At 56.5% G+C, this 16681-nt stretch overlaps 1 protein-coding gene across 2 annotated transcripts in view; it reads left to right on the top strand.

Annotated features, from left to right (window-relative positions):
• INPP5A (inositol polyphosphate-5-phosphatase A) overlaps positions 1 to 16681 on the top strand; it is a 168719-nt gene that overhangs the window by 115773 nt on the left and 36265 nt on the right. For both annotated transcript variants that reach the window (XM_019728303.2, XM_019728304.2), the window contains exons 7-9: positions 452 to 504; positions 1784 to 1903; positions 13035 to 13119. In XM_019728303.2, coding sequence (XP_019583862.1) covers positions 452 to 504; positions 1784 to 1903; positions 13035 to 13119 — 258 coding nt within the window. The remainder of the gene's footprint in view (positions 1 to 451; positions 505 to 1783; positions 1904 to 13034; positions 13120 to 16681) is intronic.

Here is a 16681-nt window from a genome sequence, read left to right as displayed (position 1 = left end):
GACAGGTATTCTCAGAAGGGGCCTTCTTGCAGCTACATACCTGTCGTTTCGGTCATGGGCTTCTGTCGCTCGCCAGCTGTGCAGGATGTTCTTCTGCCAGCTGTGCCCCGTGCCTGGCCAGGGTGTCCTCACTTCTGCCCGGAGGGCCCCTCGCCTGTGCCCAGCCCACAGTGGCTTCCTGGAAGCTTCTCTGGAGTCTGGGGAAGGGGCTGAAGAGACGGTGGTGGCCGTACTTGTTTGGACCTTTTCTCCGTGCGCTGAGTGTGGCGCGTACCAGCCTGTGCCCACCAGCTTGGCCTGCACCACGAGTGGCACCAAGCTCTGGGCAGAGGCCTGCAGCTGAGGGATGAGCACTGTCTCCTGACTGCAGGCCTCAGGTCGCTGTGAGGGAGTCAGTGTCTCTGTCCTTCCTCTTTCAAGCCACTCACCTGTGTACTTGTTTCCTTTTCAGTGCAAATGGTCAAGAAAAGGCTTCGTTCGGACGAGATGGAGCGTCGCAGACTGGTATGTTTATTGTGCTGTGTGCGCTTCAGGCGTATTCACACCTTTCCCTTTTGTGTTTTGCACAAGTGATGTGTGTCCAACGTCCCATCAAAGGCTGTGCTGACCTGAAACCCCCTTACCTGCTCTGTGACCCTTTTTGTTCTTGGTGACACCATGTGACACGGAGTATTGTCTCCCCGTCCCTGTGAGTACAGCGTCCAGGCGCTCACAGGCCCAGAGCCCCACCGCATCCCCAGTGGGCGTGAGAGTCCCAGTGCCTCGGCTTCTCCGGGCAGCCCCTTGCCCGGGGTTCTACTGCTGCCACGTTCAGGTGCATGAAAGTGTTCTGGTAGCATGTGCTGCGGGGCATTTGGGCACACGTGGAGCAGAGCCCCACTCACACTGGGCCAGACTCAGGCCAGCCTTCCTGCAGGCCCGCAGCTCTCATGGTGCCTGCCCCACCTCTGTGTGTGACGGGAACCTTCAAAGGTGACCTGCGTCCCCTGCACGCTGAGGTGTGTGCTGTCCGAGGGGTGGGGTGTGTGTTGCCTTAGCTGGGCCTGGGGAAAGGGCTGTCCTTGTGCTGTTGATGCACTTGCCCGGGCACAGGGTGGGGACCCCACTGGAGCCCAGCAGCACCATGGGATAAGCACTGCTGGGCCCTGGCCTCGGGACACCCCCAGGGGCCGACGCCGGCTCTGGAGCCTGCACCCCACCTAAACCTGGAGTGCCGTCCTTGGGCTGCCAGCATCAGCCGGGGACTCCAGCCTGGGGGATTTGGGGGTAGGGGCACCAGCCCTGAGCCACCTCTGCTGGCTCCTTCCCTCTCCTTCCCTCCCCTCCCCCTCCCCCTCCTCCCCTCCCTCCCCTCCCCCTCCCCCATTCCCTCCCTCCCCCTCCCACCCCTCCCCTCCCCCTTTCCCTCGCCTCCCCCCCCCCCCCCCCCCCCCCCCTCCCCTCCCTCCTCTCCTTCCCCTCCCCATGCCCCCTTCCCCCTCTGGCCCCTCCTGGCTTGGCTGGCAGCTTGAGGAAAGTTTCTGTCATTGTGTCTAAGTCTGTTTCCTTTTCAGCCAGAGCCGCTAACTACACTTACAAACACGTTTAAAGATAACACCCTAGGTCTTGCGTGTCCTCCTCTGAGCGGGTGGACGTGCCCTGGGTCAGCCTGGAGCTGCCGCGGAGGGCAGGAGCTTGGCCCCCCCCGGCCAGGCCGGCCCCACCCCCCGGGAGTGCGTGGGAGGGGCTGCGCCCGGTGCCCAGGCCCCGCCCTTGTCACGTGGTCTCCGTTCTGTGTCCGCAGCGCCTTTGACTTGGTGAACATCCACCTCTTCCACGACGCCTCCAATTTGGTCGCCTGGGAGACCAGCCCCTCGGCGTACGCGGGCATCCGGCACAAGGCCCTGGCCTACGTGCTCGACCGGTAGGTACTGGTGGCCCCGCCCCGCCCAGGAGGTGGGGCTTGTCTTTCCGGCGCTGCTCCTCTATGTCTTTCCTATTTTCCCAAACTATGAAACTCGTTATGGCACAAATCGCGATCCCATCCCAAGGCCCCAGCCCCCCTGGGATGACCGCGGTGCGTGGCTGCACCTCCAATTGGGGGCTTGACAAGAAAACATGTCTGGAGCGATGGCAGCACACAGGTGTCAGCTGTTGCGTCTCAGAATCTGGCATTTACATCTCGGCCATGGGCTCGCATCCATGTGTCCCTGGGGCCCCACCAGCCGTGGGCAGCACCTGGCATGGCTGTGGGGTGTTCTGGGCCTTTGGCGAGGGGCAGGGAGCAGCCCGGTGTCTTCAGCGCAGGGCTCTCGGCCGTCTCCTCATGCTCTTGTCACCGTCCACTCCTTGCTCCCCTCACACTGCTGGTTTCCAGGACCTTCTCATCCTGGACCCCATGGGAACCTCCATCTGTCGGTGGCAGTCTCCTGTGACCTTTCATGGGGTCAGAGAGGTGACCCCATGGAAAGAAAGGTGACCCGGCACCCGATTGATAGGGCAGCTTTGGTCTGGGGACCAGGGTCCTTCTTGTTTGGAAGATGGGCCTCTTGCTCGAGCTGAGCCCAGAGCCCAAGTCTGTCATCCGCTCAGGTCTCAACCAGGTCCTCTCTCAGCGTCCCGTGGCCTGGGTGACAGTAGCCATCCACGTGGGCTTGGGACAGCCATCTTTGCCCGGCAATTTCAGATTTTCCCAGGACCCCACCGTGTCCCCTGCTCCTGAGCAAGGACACCAGGTTGTATGTCCAAGTAAATGTCCTATTCCCTGCCCCCGCGTCACCAGCCAGCCTCTTTATGGCACTCCTCCAGGGCCCCTCACCTCTCTACCCCTCCCTCCTGCCGCCAGCCGCCCCTGGGCCTCCCCCAGCCAGTGGGCTTGGCGTGAGACAGTGACACCAGTTCACCTCCGGAGGCCCTGAGATCAAGGCCCTTGCCCTGACCCAGCACCTGGATCCCTGCCGCCGCCTGTCAGGCCCACACAGAGGAACCGAGTGTAGGGCACGGGGTGTGGCTGTTGCTGCCATTGCCGTGGCTCCCGCACCTCGAGGGCCGGCCTCAACCCCGAACGTACTCAGCCCGGGGCTGTGCAGGAGCCTCACGACCCCTGAGGTGGCGAAGAGCAGAGTAGACCTGAGCCCAGCCTGAGCTCTCCACCTGCCTGCTGAGCTGTGGCCCTCAGCACACAGGGACCCGTGTGTGCTTGGTCCCAGCGTGTGGCCCATGACGGCCTGTGACGGGGGCTTCTGCCACCCTATCCTAGGAGCCCCATCCTTTGGCTTGTGCTTGAGTCCTTTGTCGCCTGTTCTCACCCAGCTGGCTCTGGAGTGACTCCAGCACACGGGGTCGTGTCACCTGTCTGTTCTGAGGCCCAAGGGAACCAGAAATGCCAGTGCTGGCCTTGGCTGGTTCACTCGGGGATTCTGCCCTCACAGCGCCTGGCATGGGACAGTGTCTCAATTTAGGGGTGGTAAAAAGGGTGGCGTGTGTGGCTACATCTAATAATAATGCCAATAGGAGAAGGATGCTACAATGATGACACCCAGTTAATGCTCAGGGCAGCCCTTCTGGGAGGGGTGCCTCGCAGCAGCCACGGCTGTCCTCCCCGAGAGCTGCCAGGCTGGGGGATTTCAGGCAGAGCCACCATCCCTGGGACAGTGAGCTTGGGGCCAGGGAACAAGGACCTTACTTGGGATCTGCCGGGTTTTGTGGGGGCTGCAGGGTCTCCCTGGGACCTCCCACGGAGCCCGGGCCTGAGACAGGTTTGTGAACATCTGTCTTGGTGATGGTGGTCAGGTTGTCAGTGGGGTGTGGCACCATCTTGCGGCTATGCGTTCCCAGGAGCCCCTCCTGTGGGGAGCCCGGCCTCCGCACTGCACAAAGGGCGTTTCTGTAGGAGCGTGAACACCGGCCGCCCTTTCATGGGGCTGCTAACCTTTTGGCAGCCACCAGCAGACTGCATTCTGCTCTGCCGCTTGGGAGGACAATGCCACGCTGGCCCTTTGAATGGACGCTGCCACCAACAGTGCCCCATTCACGCTTTGGGAACCGCTGGGTGCATTGTCTGCAGGCCATGGATGCAGCGAGACAGCCAGGAGGCTCCTGGGAAGGGAGCCCGCCTTTTCTGGCCTACTCTCTGCAGAAAGCTCCCAGGGCCCTCAGTTCCACCAGCATGTGGCATCAGACCTGGGACAGGTGGCACATCAGCCTCAGGCCCGTCCCTAAGCGCTGCTGTGGGAGCCCCACGTTCAAACTGAGAGGTGCCTGGTACAATATCTGCAAGTTTTCTGTAAACCTAAGGATGTTGCAAAGTAAAAGTCGTGTCTGGAGGATGGAAAGACAAACACTGTCTCACGTGTGGGAACTTCAGGAGAGTTTAACCCCCTGACAGCGACAGCTCTGACAGCCCCAAGCACCTGGGCTGAGCCGTCATGCAAGCCCGATGCCCGAGGCCACAGCCCCGGCCACTGGCACGGATTCAGCTGTGAGACCCCAGAACACACGGTTCTCAGTGTCAGCAGGTGCAGCCAGGGATCCCTCACGGGTTATAGCAGAGAAACTTTTATGTTTTTCTTGCAATTTGTGGACTTTTGCTTTTAGTCTTGTTATGAATGTTTCAAAAAGAAGACAAACCCCCAGTGAGTGAAGAGACTTGGAAGTGAGCAGCCGCCGGGCTCGGGAGGGGCTCGCGTGCAGAGGGCCACCGGGGCAGAATGCCTGTCGTGGGGACAGGCCCGTCTGTCTCCCAGACACACAGTTAAGCTCTTTGGGGCGCATTTTGGGGATTAAACCCGCAGCAGAGACCTTAGCTCGCACTGTGCTTCCTGAGGCCCCAACCGCTGCAACTTCCTGAAATCCTGGCGCTCTCGGCCGTGAAATGAGATTTTTTTCCACAAGTGACAGGGCTCTCTGTCCCCCCCACCCCCTTTGAGAGGTGGCCTGGCCTAGTTCAACAGAAACATTTTTACATTACCACTGTGAAATCTTGGCATAAAGCGCCCCTTTGTCCCCCATTATTTTCTCACAAATACAGTCCATTGTCACCACGGCTGAAGTTAATCTGATCAGCATTGGGACATTTAACTTTTATGTCCGGTCAAAAGAGTTGTTTCATGCTCATTTGGGGCGTTCAAAGGGGATGATGGCCAGAAAAATAATGTTGCTGGGGACAATTCGGGGCGGTCAGTTTCCCAGGGAGAGGCGATGTGACGCGGCCGCCCACGGCTCCCTTTGTCACCGCAGGGCGGTCATCAGTCAGCTGTCAGCTGCTCAAAAGCCCTCCAGGCTGAATGTGTCTCTTTCAGCCGTTCCCAGAACTTGCCTCGCTGTTCTGTGAGCCAAAGAAAGGCCGCCGGTCTCCAGGCAAAGGACACTCACCACTGCAGATCTGGGGTGCTTGACTGGCCAGCCACCCACTGTCCCCATAACCTGACTCCCGGCTCCGGCTGCCACGGAGGGGGCAGCATGCCATGTCTTTGCTGGCTGTGAACATGTCCACACGTCCTTTGGCCTGGAAGCCTGGGTGGCCACTGTCATGTCTGATTGGAGCCCAGCTAGAAGGGCACGGAGTCCAGGCCGACAGGCCAGAGCCCGGCCACCTCTGCCCCCTCAGCCTGAGGGCTCGTGGCCTCCCTGCCGCATTTTCAGGGCACCAGGCAGGATCGTGCCCGTGAGGACACGTGAAGCCTATTGCAGTCCCAACAAACTGAGCTTATTGTCCCTTACTGTCAGGTGATTGATGGCATGTGCAATATCCTTTATTGTATTTCATTGAAAACAGATTCGTGTCCAGAAAAGTGTAGATGCCTATAGTCGTGGCCCCTCAGCTGTTACCTTACATTTCGCTGTGTTTGCTCTTGTGTTCTCTTGTTAAGAAAACAAACGTGGACGCCACCCACAGAGGTTCTGCATCCTGAGCCCAGCCCTGCCCCTTCCCCACACTCCTGGCGCTCAGTGCCTGTCATTCTGTGCACGCGTGCCCTTTCGTCACATGCATTTCTGTACTGGTGCCGTGCGCGAGCCTGTTGCACATTTGCATGGTCGCATTGCCACATCGCACGCAGCACAAGCAGCTTGACAGACATCCTGCAGCATCTTGAGTGTCATTAGGGCTGAGTGGCTGCTCGGCCGGCATTCCCGGCATGGCCTGCGCTTGCTCAGCTCCCCCTGCTGTGTCCCTCGCTGCGTCCCTCCGTGCTCACCCAGCGTCTTGTTCTTGGGGTTTTGTTGGCATCCAGGGTGACATGGGGACGGTGCTTCCAGCTGCCCTGCCGTGACTGGGCACAGTGCGTCCTCCAGCCGGCTGGCACTCCTGTGCACACCAGCCTGGGGAGCGTTTCCCAGAACCAGTGGGCTTGAGCGCAGTTTCCTGTGCTCACTGGTACTGGGGGCTCTGGGGCTCACGTGGCTGTCTGAGGGTCCACCTCCTGATTTTCCACCACACACGTGAGGAACGAAGCAGCTGAGGACGCTGAGGTCTTCTGTGCTGGCTGTGGGGCTTGTGGTGGCACCAGCGAGTTCAGGTGTGGTTCTCGGTGTGGACAAAGCGTATTTGTTATTAGGATGCTCTCTAGAGAACGGATGAGAATGACAACTACTGACGAAACCCAGCGGCCGCCCAGCTGGGTGCCCGAACCGTGTCTGATGGGCCGTGCGTGTTAGAAGGTTGACAGTGATTTACTGAGAAGTACCAATGTGCTGACTGGGCCTGACACCCACCCCCAGCCCCTGCCTCCTCCACCTCAAGAAGCAGCCATGTGAGCTGGAGCCCATCGCAGTGCACAGATGGGGAAACTGAGGCCCAGGCCAGAGCCAGGAAGCAGCCCTGACAGGCATGAGGCTGTCCCAGTCCCCTTGGGCTGCCATACAAACGAGCACAACCTGGTGGCTGAAACAGTGCAGTCACTGCTCAGGGCTCTGGGGCTGGAGGTCCGAGACCCTGGAGCCAGGGGGCAGCAGGTCGGGCGCTGAGGGCCTGCCTCCTGCTTGCAGACGGGGCCTCATGCTGTGTCCCCATGTGTCCCTACATGGTGGAGAGAGCTCTGCTGCCTTGTCACGAGGCACTGGTTCCGTCAGATCAGGGCCCCACCCCGTGAGCCATCTCACCGTAACGTCCTCCTTGGAGGCCCAGCTCCAGCACGGTCACGTGGGGTTAGGGCTGCAACATCTGCAGTGGGGCCTCAGGCCTCGTGGCCGGGACAGGAAGTGGCCTCTCAGAGATGCCTGCAGGAGAGTGGATTTTGTACCGCTTGCCCCCTATGAGAACTTCCTGCCTGTTCTCCGTGCTCTGCCCATTGAGGCTGGGGCCGCAGGCACTGCTACCTCTCCAAGCCACTCTCTCTCAAGAGGTGGAGGGTTTGCGTGGCACCCGTGACTGGGGACTGGGTGTGGCTGTGGGCACAGCGGGCGCTGTGTGCTGGGGCCTTAGGTATCGTTTGCCAAGGGCACACTGCCTGTGGGTCAGCAGGCTGGTCGCTGAGGCCCCTGGGGCTCACTGGTTGTGGGGACCTTACCTGACGCCCAGGGGGTTCCCCAAAGGGACATTTGGGTGCTTTGTGCTAACCCTGCTCAGATTCTGTCAACAGATTTTTCCTTTTGCCTTTGCCCGTAGTCCCCCCCCACCGTCTCTGCCTCAGGTGTGTCTGGGACAAGCCACCTTAGAGCAGACGCCCGTGTGCTGGTCCGTGTCAGACCTCCCTCCAGGCCAGAGCCGCGCAGCTGCGCCCGGCAGGAAGCAGCCCGTCCATTTGTAGGAAGGGGAAAGCACATTGGTCAGTTTACTTAAAGCAGCTTGACTCTATGTTTCGTACACCATTCAGCTGGATGTTTTAAGTTTAAAACTTAAAGTTTAAAAGGAAACTTTTAAGGAATTTAAAGTATTCCAGTTTTTCTAATTCTGAGTGTGGATGCTCTCGCTATTTAAAATTGCTGGAAGAGAATGTGGGCCCTACCAGATCTGAAAACCAAAAGCTGATGTTAGTCGATTTCTAATTCCATATGAAGCCCACGGCGTTTGGTGGTTAAAAATGAAAAAGGAACAGCTCTGACGTGTTGGAACCAGAGGGGATGACTGACGCCTCCTGGCCACGTCGCTGTCCCAGCCACAGCAGTTTCTTGGGGTAGGAAGTCCCGTGGGCGACCACCTGGAAATGCAGTAGTTTCTGAACGTGCAATGACCCCTCTTGGGACAGTCTCGGTCACTGGATGTCTGTAACCTGCAGCTTGGGGCACAGTGTCCCCGGCCCCTTCCTCGCCATGCAGGCCTCTGTGATGCAGCAAGTGTCACCGCAGTTTGTCACATAATGAAATCACCTGTCAAAACAGAAAGACACTCTGTTTTCAAGGCCCAAAAAATTGATTTTTATGGCTGTTCTTGTAATTCCCTTTTTGAATTAGGCACACGATATTGATGCGGGCCTACTTTTTAATCATAATAGCTCCTGACAAGGTAATTAATTTTAAAACAACTCTTTTTTTCTCCTGATCCAAATGGCACTCTATTGAAATTAAAAGTGAGAGCCGGAGGCCGCAGGCCTGGCACTCAGGCAATTGCCTGGGGCTGTGACAGCGCCTCACGCTGCCGACCTTCCAGACGGGCCTGTTATTGATGTGCTCAGGCCATTATATCAGAAAGAGCAGGGCACAGAAATATGATAAAGTTTAGGTTTTTAATGATAGTCTTACAAGGTTCTAGACGTGCCAATGAAATGCTTCGCCGTCATCGCAGGCCCGTCCGTCCATCACCGTCCCCAGGCTCTCTCCTCAGAGAATGGGCAGCAGCCCAAGGGTGGTGGGGAGAGCCCCAGGCCTTCAAGGAAAACCTTGGGAGGGCCGGCTTTCTCTCTGTAAACACTCTGGAGGGTTTTTAAGTTGATTCAGTCCGTTATTAAATCTGAAATTGGTTCATTTTTAGAACAGGAATTTATCTCAGAGTGGGTTCCACCATTTAATCAGCCAGTCACTTGCTTCCTTGATTCAGAGTCAGGGTGTCAGCTGTCCACCTTTCTTTGTAGCCTTTGATTTCCTTTCCATCAGAAGTGAGGAGAGTCGCTTAAGCTTGACACTTCGCGCCAAGAGAGGACACCGGTGCCCCCGCACCTTTCAGCAGCCGACCAAAGCAAACCCCTTTCCTTAGAGCTCAGATTCAGTGCAGGTGTGTGGCTGGGAAATGGCTAAGAATGGGCAGGTGTCAGGAAATATCCTGTGACCTGGGGACGCTCACGGTGCTGCCTGTCCTTCCCACATCAGGCCTTTGCAGGGTGAGGCCCTGAGGACAGAGGACATGCTCGCTCGCTTGGCCAGGTGGCCTGGGAGCCTTGCCCGTGGAGGTTGACTCAGAGTCAAGGAGGCAGCTGACAACAGCGGGCTGGGGTGGGCGGCGGGAGCTGGAGAGGAAGGGAGGGAAGGAACGCTTCCATTAAGGGTCTCCTGCCCTGGGACGTGGGGCCCACATGGCCTTGCACCCTCAGCCACCTCAGGGTCGTCGTGGAGCTGAGCTGTGTGGATTTGCCCACTCCTCGAACCCAGAACCCAGGGCCGTGGGCTGGCGGTACTCGTGCCCCAGGGCAGAAGCGGGCAGCTGACTGGCGGGGGGGTCAGGGCTGGGCTGCGTCTGTGAGAGGTGCAGAGAACTGACAGGGGTCCCAAACCAGGGGGAGAAAGGCTAGGAGGGTGAGGGAGCCCACGGCTGCCTCCCAGCTTCAACATGCAGATTCGTTCTGCTGAGGGGTCCCTGTGTCTCCTGGGGGTGCCAGGCTCCTCGGGGCTCCTGTGGACACGTGGGGGGTGGGGGTGCAGGCTTCTCTGTGTGGTCTCAGCAGTCAGGAGTCGTCAGCGGAACGAGCTGTGAATGCCTGTCTGGGTTTCTTGGAGAACAGTGTGACTGAACCCAGTGACTGTCCTGTCACCTCTAGCTGGTCCTGGGGAGGGGCCTCTTGGCAGTACCCTTGCAGTGGGGACTGTGAGAAGGACGGGGCCTTAGCTGGTGGCCCCTCGTGACAGCAGAGCACATCACTATCTTCTCATTTCCAGCTGGGGCTTCACCCATCACAACATGCGGGACCAGGAAGCCCATGTCCCCAAGGGGAGGACACACCCATCCATCTCTCCAGGAGCCGACACTGATTCTCTGAACCATGTTTTTCTTCTAAAGATGTTTAATAGCAGAAAAAGGTTTATTTATTTTTGTTCAGGATGGCTGAGATATTGATAGCTACCCTCCTGACTGCTCACGAGAAGACTGTGAGGGCAGGCTTCTCGTGAGGGTGGATGGGAAGAGGGGTGCGTGGCTGGTCCTGGGCATGGTGGCCGTCGTGGGCTGTCAGGCACACGTGTCTGCCAGTGTCTCTACTGTCCCCATTCCTGAGCCGTATTTCCTCTACAGAAAGATTTCATTTTAAAACAAGGCAGTGAAATTACTGGTTATCTGCACAATTAATAAGTTTGTTAAAATATGTCCGGTCTCTTCAAATTAATATATAAATTAAAAGTTATTCCAATTAAAACGGAAAACAAGAATTTTCCTTTTTCCAATTAAAACGGAAAACTGGACTTTAGCTAGATGACAGAGCAGTTGATGTACAAGAGAAAAGTGAAGGTAGACGAGGTGGTTTTTAAAAGAATTGTTCACAAGAGGGGCTTCCTTATAAGAAGTCAGATTAATTAAGTGTACAGGACAAAGGATAGGCAGAAAAGAAGAGAGAGAGTCTGAAAAAGACGTGTGTAATTTGGGGGCTTTTGTGCCATAGGAGCTCAGGGGGAAGAGTTTAGTGTGTTTCCTAAGTGATGCCCGTCAGTGTCGCACTGTGGAAATCGACAGGCTGGGTCCCCACTTCACACTCGTTCCAGGTGGATTAAAGTCTGGCCTAAAAACTCCACCTTGAAGACAAAGGAGGGGACCCTGCTGGGAAATGGGTCTGGAGAAGACAGAAACTGCCAGAAGGGGAGGTGACGTACTTGACTGCATGAAAATTAAAACATACACATGACAAAAGATGCCATAAACAAAATGAAAAGGTAGCCACAGACTGAGAAGAAAGAGGATTAATATCATGATTGACAGGGAAACTCCTAGAATTTAAAAAGGAAAAGGCAATATAGTAAAAAGAAAAACAGTCTCTGAACAAGTAGAAACAGGGAAAGTGCAGATTCCAACAAGGATGGGAGAAGATGGTCTAAGTCGCTGGTGATCACAGAAATTAAAACAAAAACAGCATTTTCCCCTCGATCGCATGTGGGAAATAGCGTGTGGTCAATTCACCATCGCCGCCCATGCACGTGTGAGCGGCGGCTGCTGGGCTGCCTGATGGCTCCGCTCACGGGAGCCGGACTAACCAGCCGAGTGCAGGAGCAGGAGGTGGGGTCCTCAGACCTGGGCGGCCGAGCCCCGCAGAAGACACAGCACCCACCTCGTAGAGCCTAACGCATGAGACACGATACCGCCTGCCTTTCATCTTTTGTTTCTCAAGCTGATGAATGCAGCGAGGGAGGCTGAGTGGTGACAAGCGCCCTGAGCGCCCCTGGCGTGCGCACCCTCGTGCATGACGGTGTGCTGGGGGCGTGCCCGGTCTCGGCACCAGAAGCTGTGAGGGTCGGGTGAGGATGCTTCCGGGCTTTTGCCTGCCCAGCACTCTGGGCTTTTAAGTCCCTTGGGGTGCAGTCTGAGTGGGGTTCCCTGGGGCCCCACCTGCAGCTCTTCACAGCAAGTGTGTCACTGAAGCCACAGCTGGGCAGTGAAGTTGGGAAGCTTGGTCACAGACTTTCCTTCCACACAGATGACATGTCTGTTTCGCCAATTGACCTGTTGGCATCAGGAGTACCGTGTTTCCCCGAAAATAAGAGCCAGCCGGACCATCAGTTCTAATGCGTCTTTTGGAGCAAAAATTAATATAAGACCAGGTCTTATTTTACTATAAGACCGGGTATAATATAATATATAATAATTTTTGCTCCAAAAGACACACTAGAGCTGGTGGTCTGGCCAGGTCTTATTTGCGGGGAAACACGGTCGTGGTGGGTGGTGGAGGCTATGTGTGAGCAGTGCCGCAGCCTCCTTGTTCTGAGGGCCAAGTGAAGGAGGCCGCTGCCATGGCTGCTGTCAGATGCTTGCCATGGACACGCTTTTTTGGGGAAAATCTTTCTGAAACAGTGCCATTGACTTAAAATATGCAGGAAAACTTAAGCAAGGCGATATCTGGAGAAGGACGCAGCTGCTGTTACCGTCTAACTTGGAAACATCCAAATGGGGATAACATGTAAACACTGCAGAGCAAGTTCAAGCGTCCCTTCCCCACTGGCAGGAACCATCCAAAGGCCAGGCGGAGGTGGCCTGGGTACCTGTGGACTCACGGGGCCACCTGCCCATTCACCCCTCCCCCGTCTGTTCCTGAGCGTGCTTGCCACCCCCTCCTTGCCCCCCAAAGCATGGAGACAACACTGTGACTGGCTTTTGAGAGAAGAAAGAGTTCTTATGTGTGAGTTTGGTCGGGCGGACCCAGGAGGCGGGGCTCAAACCTGTCTCCCCACCAGGGTTTGGGGCGGGGCTTTAAGGGGTTTCAGCTGTGCGACCTGCCCCAATCTGTGGGTCACTGAGGGGAGCAGTTAGGGCTCACAAGTGGTCCTTGGCCAGTGAGGTAGACGTCGGCTCCGCGACTTGTCAGAAACAAGACCAGTCTGAGCTGGTTCTGCAGTTATGGTTCCCTGTCCCCCCACTGCACCAGCTTCCCGGCTGCTTCTCCGAGTCCTGGCTTATCCTGTGCCAGCCCTTCTGCCTGGTGCTGGCTACAGTTCCCTCCAAATGTGGCTTCACACAGACCTGGCCAACTTGATGAGAACACGTGGGCAGCACACGCGAGTGTTGGAGGGAGCCACATGCTTGCTGTCTGGTGGACTCGTGTGGCCATGGTCACTGTGCTAATTGTCAGGTGCAAGTCTGCCTTCCATGGGAGACGGCAGAAAATGTGTGTTGGGCAGCATGGAGGACAGATGCCGACGGCCCAGCTGTGGCAGCCGGTCGGTCAGCCCAGACGCACTCATCAACCCGTCTCCTTCTCTTCTCCCAGGATTATTGACCAGCGATTCGAGAAGGTGGCCTACTTTGTCTTCGGTGACTTCAACTTCCGACTGGATTCCAAGTCTGTGGTGGAGGTAGGCACCTGGCCCAGCCCCGTCTGCAGCCCACACGCGCTCTGTTGTGTCAGGAAAAGCCTCCAAAGCAGTGTTGTCCTTTCTGAGCAAGTTCAGTGTCATCCTTCCCACTGGTTACATTTCAGGCAAAAACTCCTAGTAAAGACATGTCCTCCTGTCAAAAATGGGGCTACTGTTGGACTCAGAGATGAATTGGAGTCCCTCAGACCTCTGCAGCTGTTGCTAGCTGCCAGAGCACGTAATGTCATGCCGTGGAAGTTCTGTTGTCATCAACAGTGTTCAGCTTCTCGGTCCTCATTGCATATGTCTGCGAAATAGTTATTCTGTTTCATTTACTCAATCATCCACATCACTCAATCTTGGGGAACTTGGAGGCGATGTGTGTCTCCTCGGTGTACCACAAGGCCAGGGCCAGTGTCCCCTGGGGACCCTGGCATGATGTCCCTACTAAGGAACATGTGCAGACAGAAACCTGCCGCCTGGTGACTAGCATGTGGCTTTGAGGTTGGAAGGCAGGCCTCAGTGCAGCCCTGCCCGGTCCCACCTGTGTGACCTTGGAGAGTCACCTCCTTGGCCGGTGGCCGAGGCACAAGAGCTGGCTTCCCAGTGATAAGGTCCACTGCAGGGGGCTCTGGCCTGTGCTCCACAGCTCTGGGCCGGCGGGGCAGAGGCAGGCGGTGCTGGTGGGGCTGTGGCTGGCACTGTTCCCCAGCTCTCTGGGCTGTTAGACGCAGTGCTGATGTCAGCTCTCAAGGCAGCAGCAAAGGGGAGACCCCACCACCTGCCACCTGTACCTACATGGGGAGGCATGGTTCTCATCCAGGCAGGTATCACCCGGGCAGCTGTATGCCAGGCAAGCCTTCCAAGGGCTCGGTCCAGCACCTGGCACAGACTGGATTGTGCACGTGTAGCGACCACGGTAGAAATAATACGAAGCACTGATAGTCCCTCCAAGTTATTATCTTCCCATTAGTAGTCTCAGTTACAAATACCATCAGACATTAATCTTCCGTCTTCGGTGGAAAATTATTTCTTAAAGACAGGCTGAGCAGGCTTTTGATCACCCCATATCTCCCTTTGGTTGACAGAAATGAGTAATGCTGTATTGAAATCCTCTTTTTAATTTAATTAAGCTGGCGGCACCTCACCAAGCCAGCCTCACGTGCATGTGTAAACGTTTGGATGTGCTCACTAACTGTTGGGAGAGCGCGGGCCCCCGACATGGAGGGGCAGCCCCTGAGCGTGGGTTCCCCGGGGACCACACAAGCCTTTGTCTGGTTCTGCTGGTCTCTCCTCAGTGTGAGGTTGGAGAGCCGACCAGTCAAGTAGCGCAGAGCCAGGCCCTGTGCCTGTGGGTAACTCGGGGACGGTGCCTGTCGAGGCGAGATCTGCTGGGTATCCGCACTGTTGGGACCCACAGAGCCTGGCCCCTGGAGGAAGGCTGCTCCTCCATCACTTCTCGGCCACTGGGACTGGCAAAGCCACATTTTTAGATCTTGAGTCCTTGGGTTTGGGTCATTTCTGGCTGGTATTGGAACCAGGGCTTCTGCTGTGCCTGGAGCAGCTGCCCACTCACCTGGAGGGTCTCCTTATGGAAAAGTAAAGAGGGGTCCTCGGAAGACCGAGACCAAGCAGTCAGGAGCCGCTGAGCAGATTGCATGTCAGCAAAAGGTCAGAGACATTTCCCAGTGGCCTTTTCTTCCTGATAGAACAAATGTCACAAAAAAGGGCCGAGCTCCGGACTCAGGTCATGGTTGTCACAGGTGTGCAGTGTGCTAAGCTGGGTGGCTGGCTGTGGAGGGCGTGGGGCCCGCAAGCAGCGGGCCCTGGGGGCCTCCCGCCTGGCTCGCAGGTGCAGTTGGGGCGACTTGTCAGGGAGTCATGGATTTTCTTGTTCGTCCTGCTGGGAGCTTGTGTACTGTCAGGGAACATGCGTTCCTGTGGGGGCCACAGCCCATTAGTGAGATACGCTGCGCACTTTGGTTTGTTACCTGACTCATCTCCCACTAACGCCTTTCTCGTGACCGATCATCTTGAGCAGCCTGGCCTGACCTCAAGGATCTGTCCCAATTTTTAAAGAAAGGGGTCCTGCTACTCAGGTGATCTCAGCAGCTGGGCAGTGATGCCTGGGACATAGGTGGACCTCCCTCGGCCCCGGCCCCTGGCCATGCACACAGCGAAGGCGGTGCTGCCTGCGCCTGGGCTGCTAGGTGCTTCTGCGCGTGTCTCCTTCCAGGGTGGGAAGCTTGGCTGCCAGCCTGCCCGGCCATGATGTCAGGTTTGATGATAAAGGGCCCGCAACCCAGCACCTTTGACCCTGGAAGGAAAAGCAGAGATCAAGGGTGGGCGGAGGTGAGCGCCAGAGACGGGACAGGTGCCAGCACATGCGTGCTTCCTGCGTTAGCAGAAGCATGGGACCCTTTTCCAAAGTAGCCTGCACACATCACCTTGAAAATCCAAGTACAGAGCAGTGCGTGAGTTCTGTTCAGCTCGTGCTGAAGGGGCTGTCTGTGAGCTGGCAGGAGCGTCTCCTGAGAACTGGCACATTGTTCCGACAGTGACTACGGAGCTTCAGGAATCCTGAATCTGCTGCAAGCCTGGAAAGTTCCAGACCAATGAGTGTCAGTGTTTGATGGGCACCTACGTTTTAATAAGCTCCTCCCGCGTTCTCTTCCTTCCCTTCAGGACAATACGGGCGTCTTCATTTCATTGCTTTTCCATCAAAATTAACTGACAAAGATAAGGAAATTTTGAAATGCTGTTTTTTAGTATATAGTTCCCACAAAGAGCTGATTTTGAGAAGAAGCAGACAGTGGTCCCCGTGGTGACCCCTGCAGGACCCTGCCCCAGCATCCCCCAGCCTTGTCCTCCCTCAGCTTCACTGCCGGGGCAGCTGCTGTGGGGGGCCCAGCCCGGGCTGACCACACTGCAAGGTGGGGCTGCCACTGTGGGCGGTTCTGGGCAGAGCCTTCTGACCTGGGGGTGCCGCCTCTGTTCAGATCCAGAGGCCCGTGGCTTCGGAAGTGGCTGGCATGTCCGGGGGGGCCTGGTGCCACAAAAGAACCCCTCCGCCTGCCCCGGCTGAGCCAGGGCCCCAGAAGACTTGCCCACAGCAGTGTCTCAGAGCAGGCAGCTGCAGCACCTCTGTCACCAGACGCACCTGCTGATGTGGCTGAGTTAGGTGCTGGCTGACGGCACCGGCGCCCTTGCCAGACCCAGTGCTTCCTCGTTTGCCCTGTTAGTCTGGCACCTTCAGAGGGAGGGAAAGTCAGTTGTTTGCAGCAGAATCATTTGCTCAGTAAATAAACAAATGAATTAATTTTTGGATGTTCACAGCCACGTGGTCCTTTAAAACCTGTGGAGAGATGGCTATTCAGTCGACAAATAAAACTTGAATTACATTTTTGCAGTTTCCTAGTAAGTAAAGCAAAACTACAGGAAATGATTTTTGTTGCAAACATATGGAATAAGTTTTTAGCTTAGAATTGTTTAGGGCCATCTGATCAAATGAAGACTTTGCCTCTGGAATTAAACACTCTCCCCCTTGGAGGCATCATCAGTA

This window comes from Rhinolophus sinicus, linkage group LG07 (assembly GCF_036562045.2).
Source record: "Rhinolophus sinicus isolate RSC01 linkage group LG07, ASM3656204v1, whole genome shotgun sequence".
In the NCBI taxonomy this organism is placed as follows: Eukaryota; Metazoa; Chordata; class Mammalia; order Chiroptera; family Rhinolophidae; genus Rhinolophus; species Rhinolophus sinicus.
Note: the sequence above shows the minus strand (reverse complement) of the source record. Positions and strands in the feature narration are given on the sequence as shown.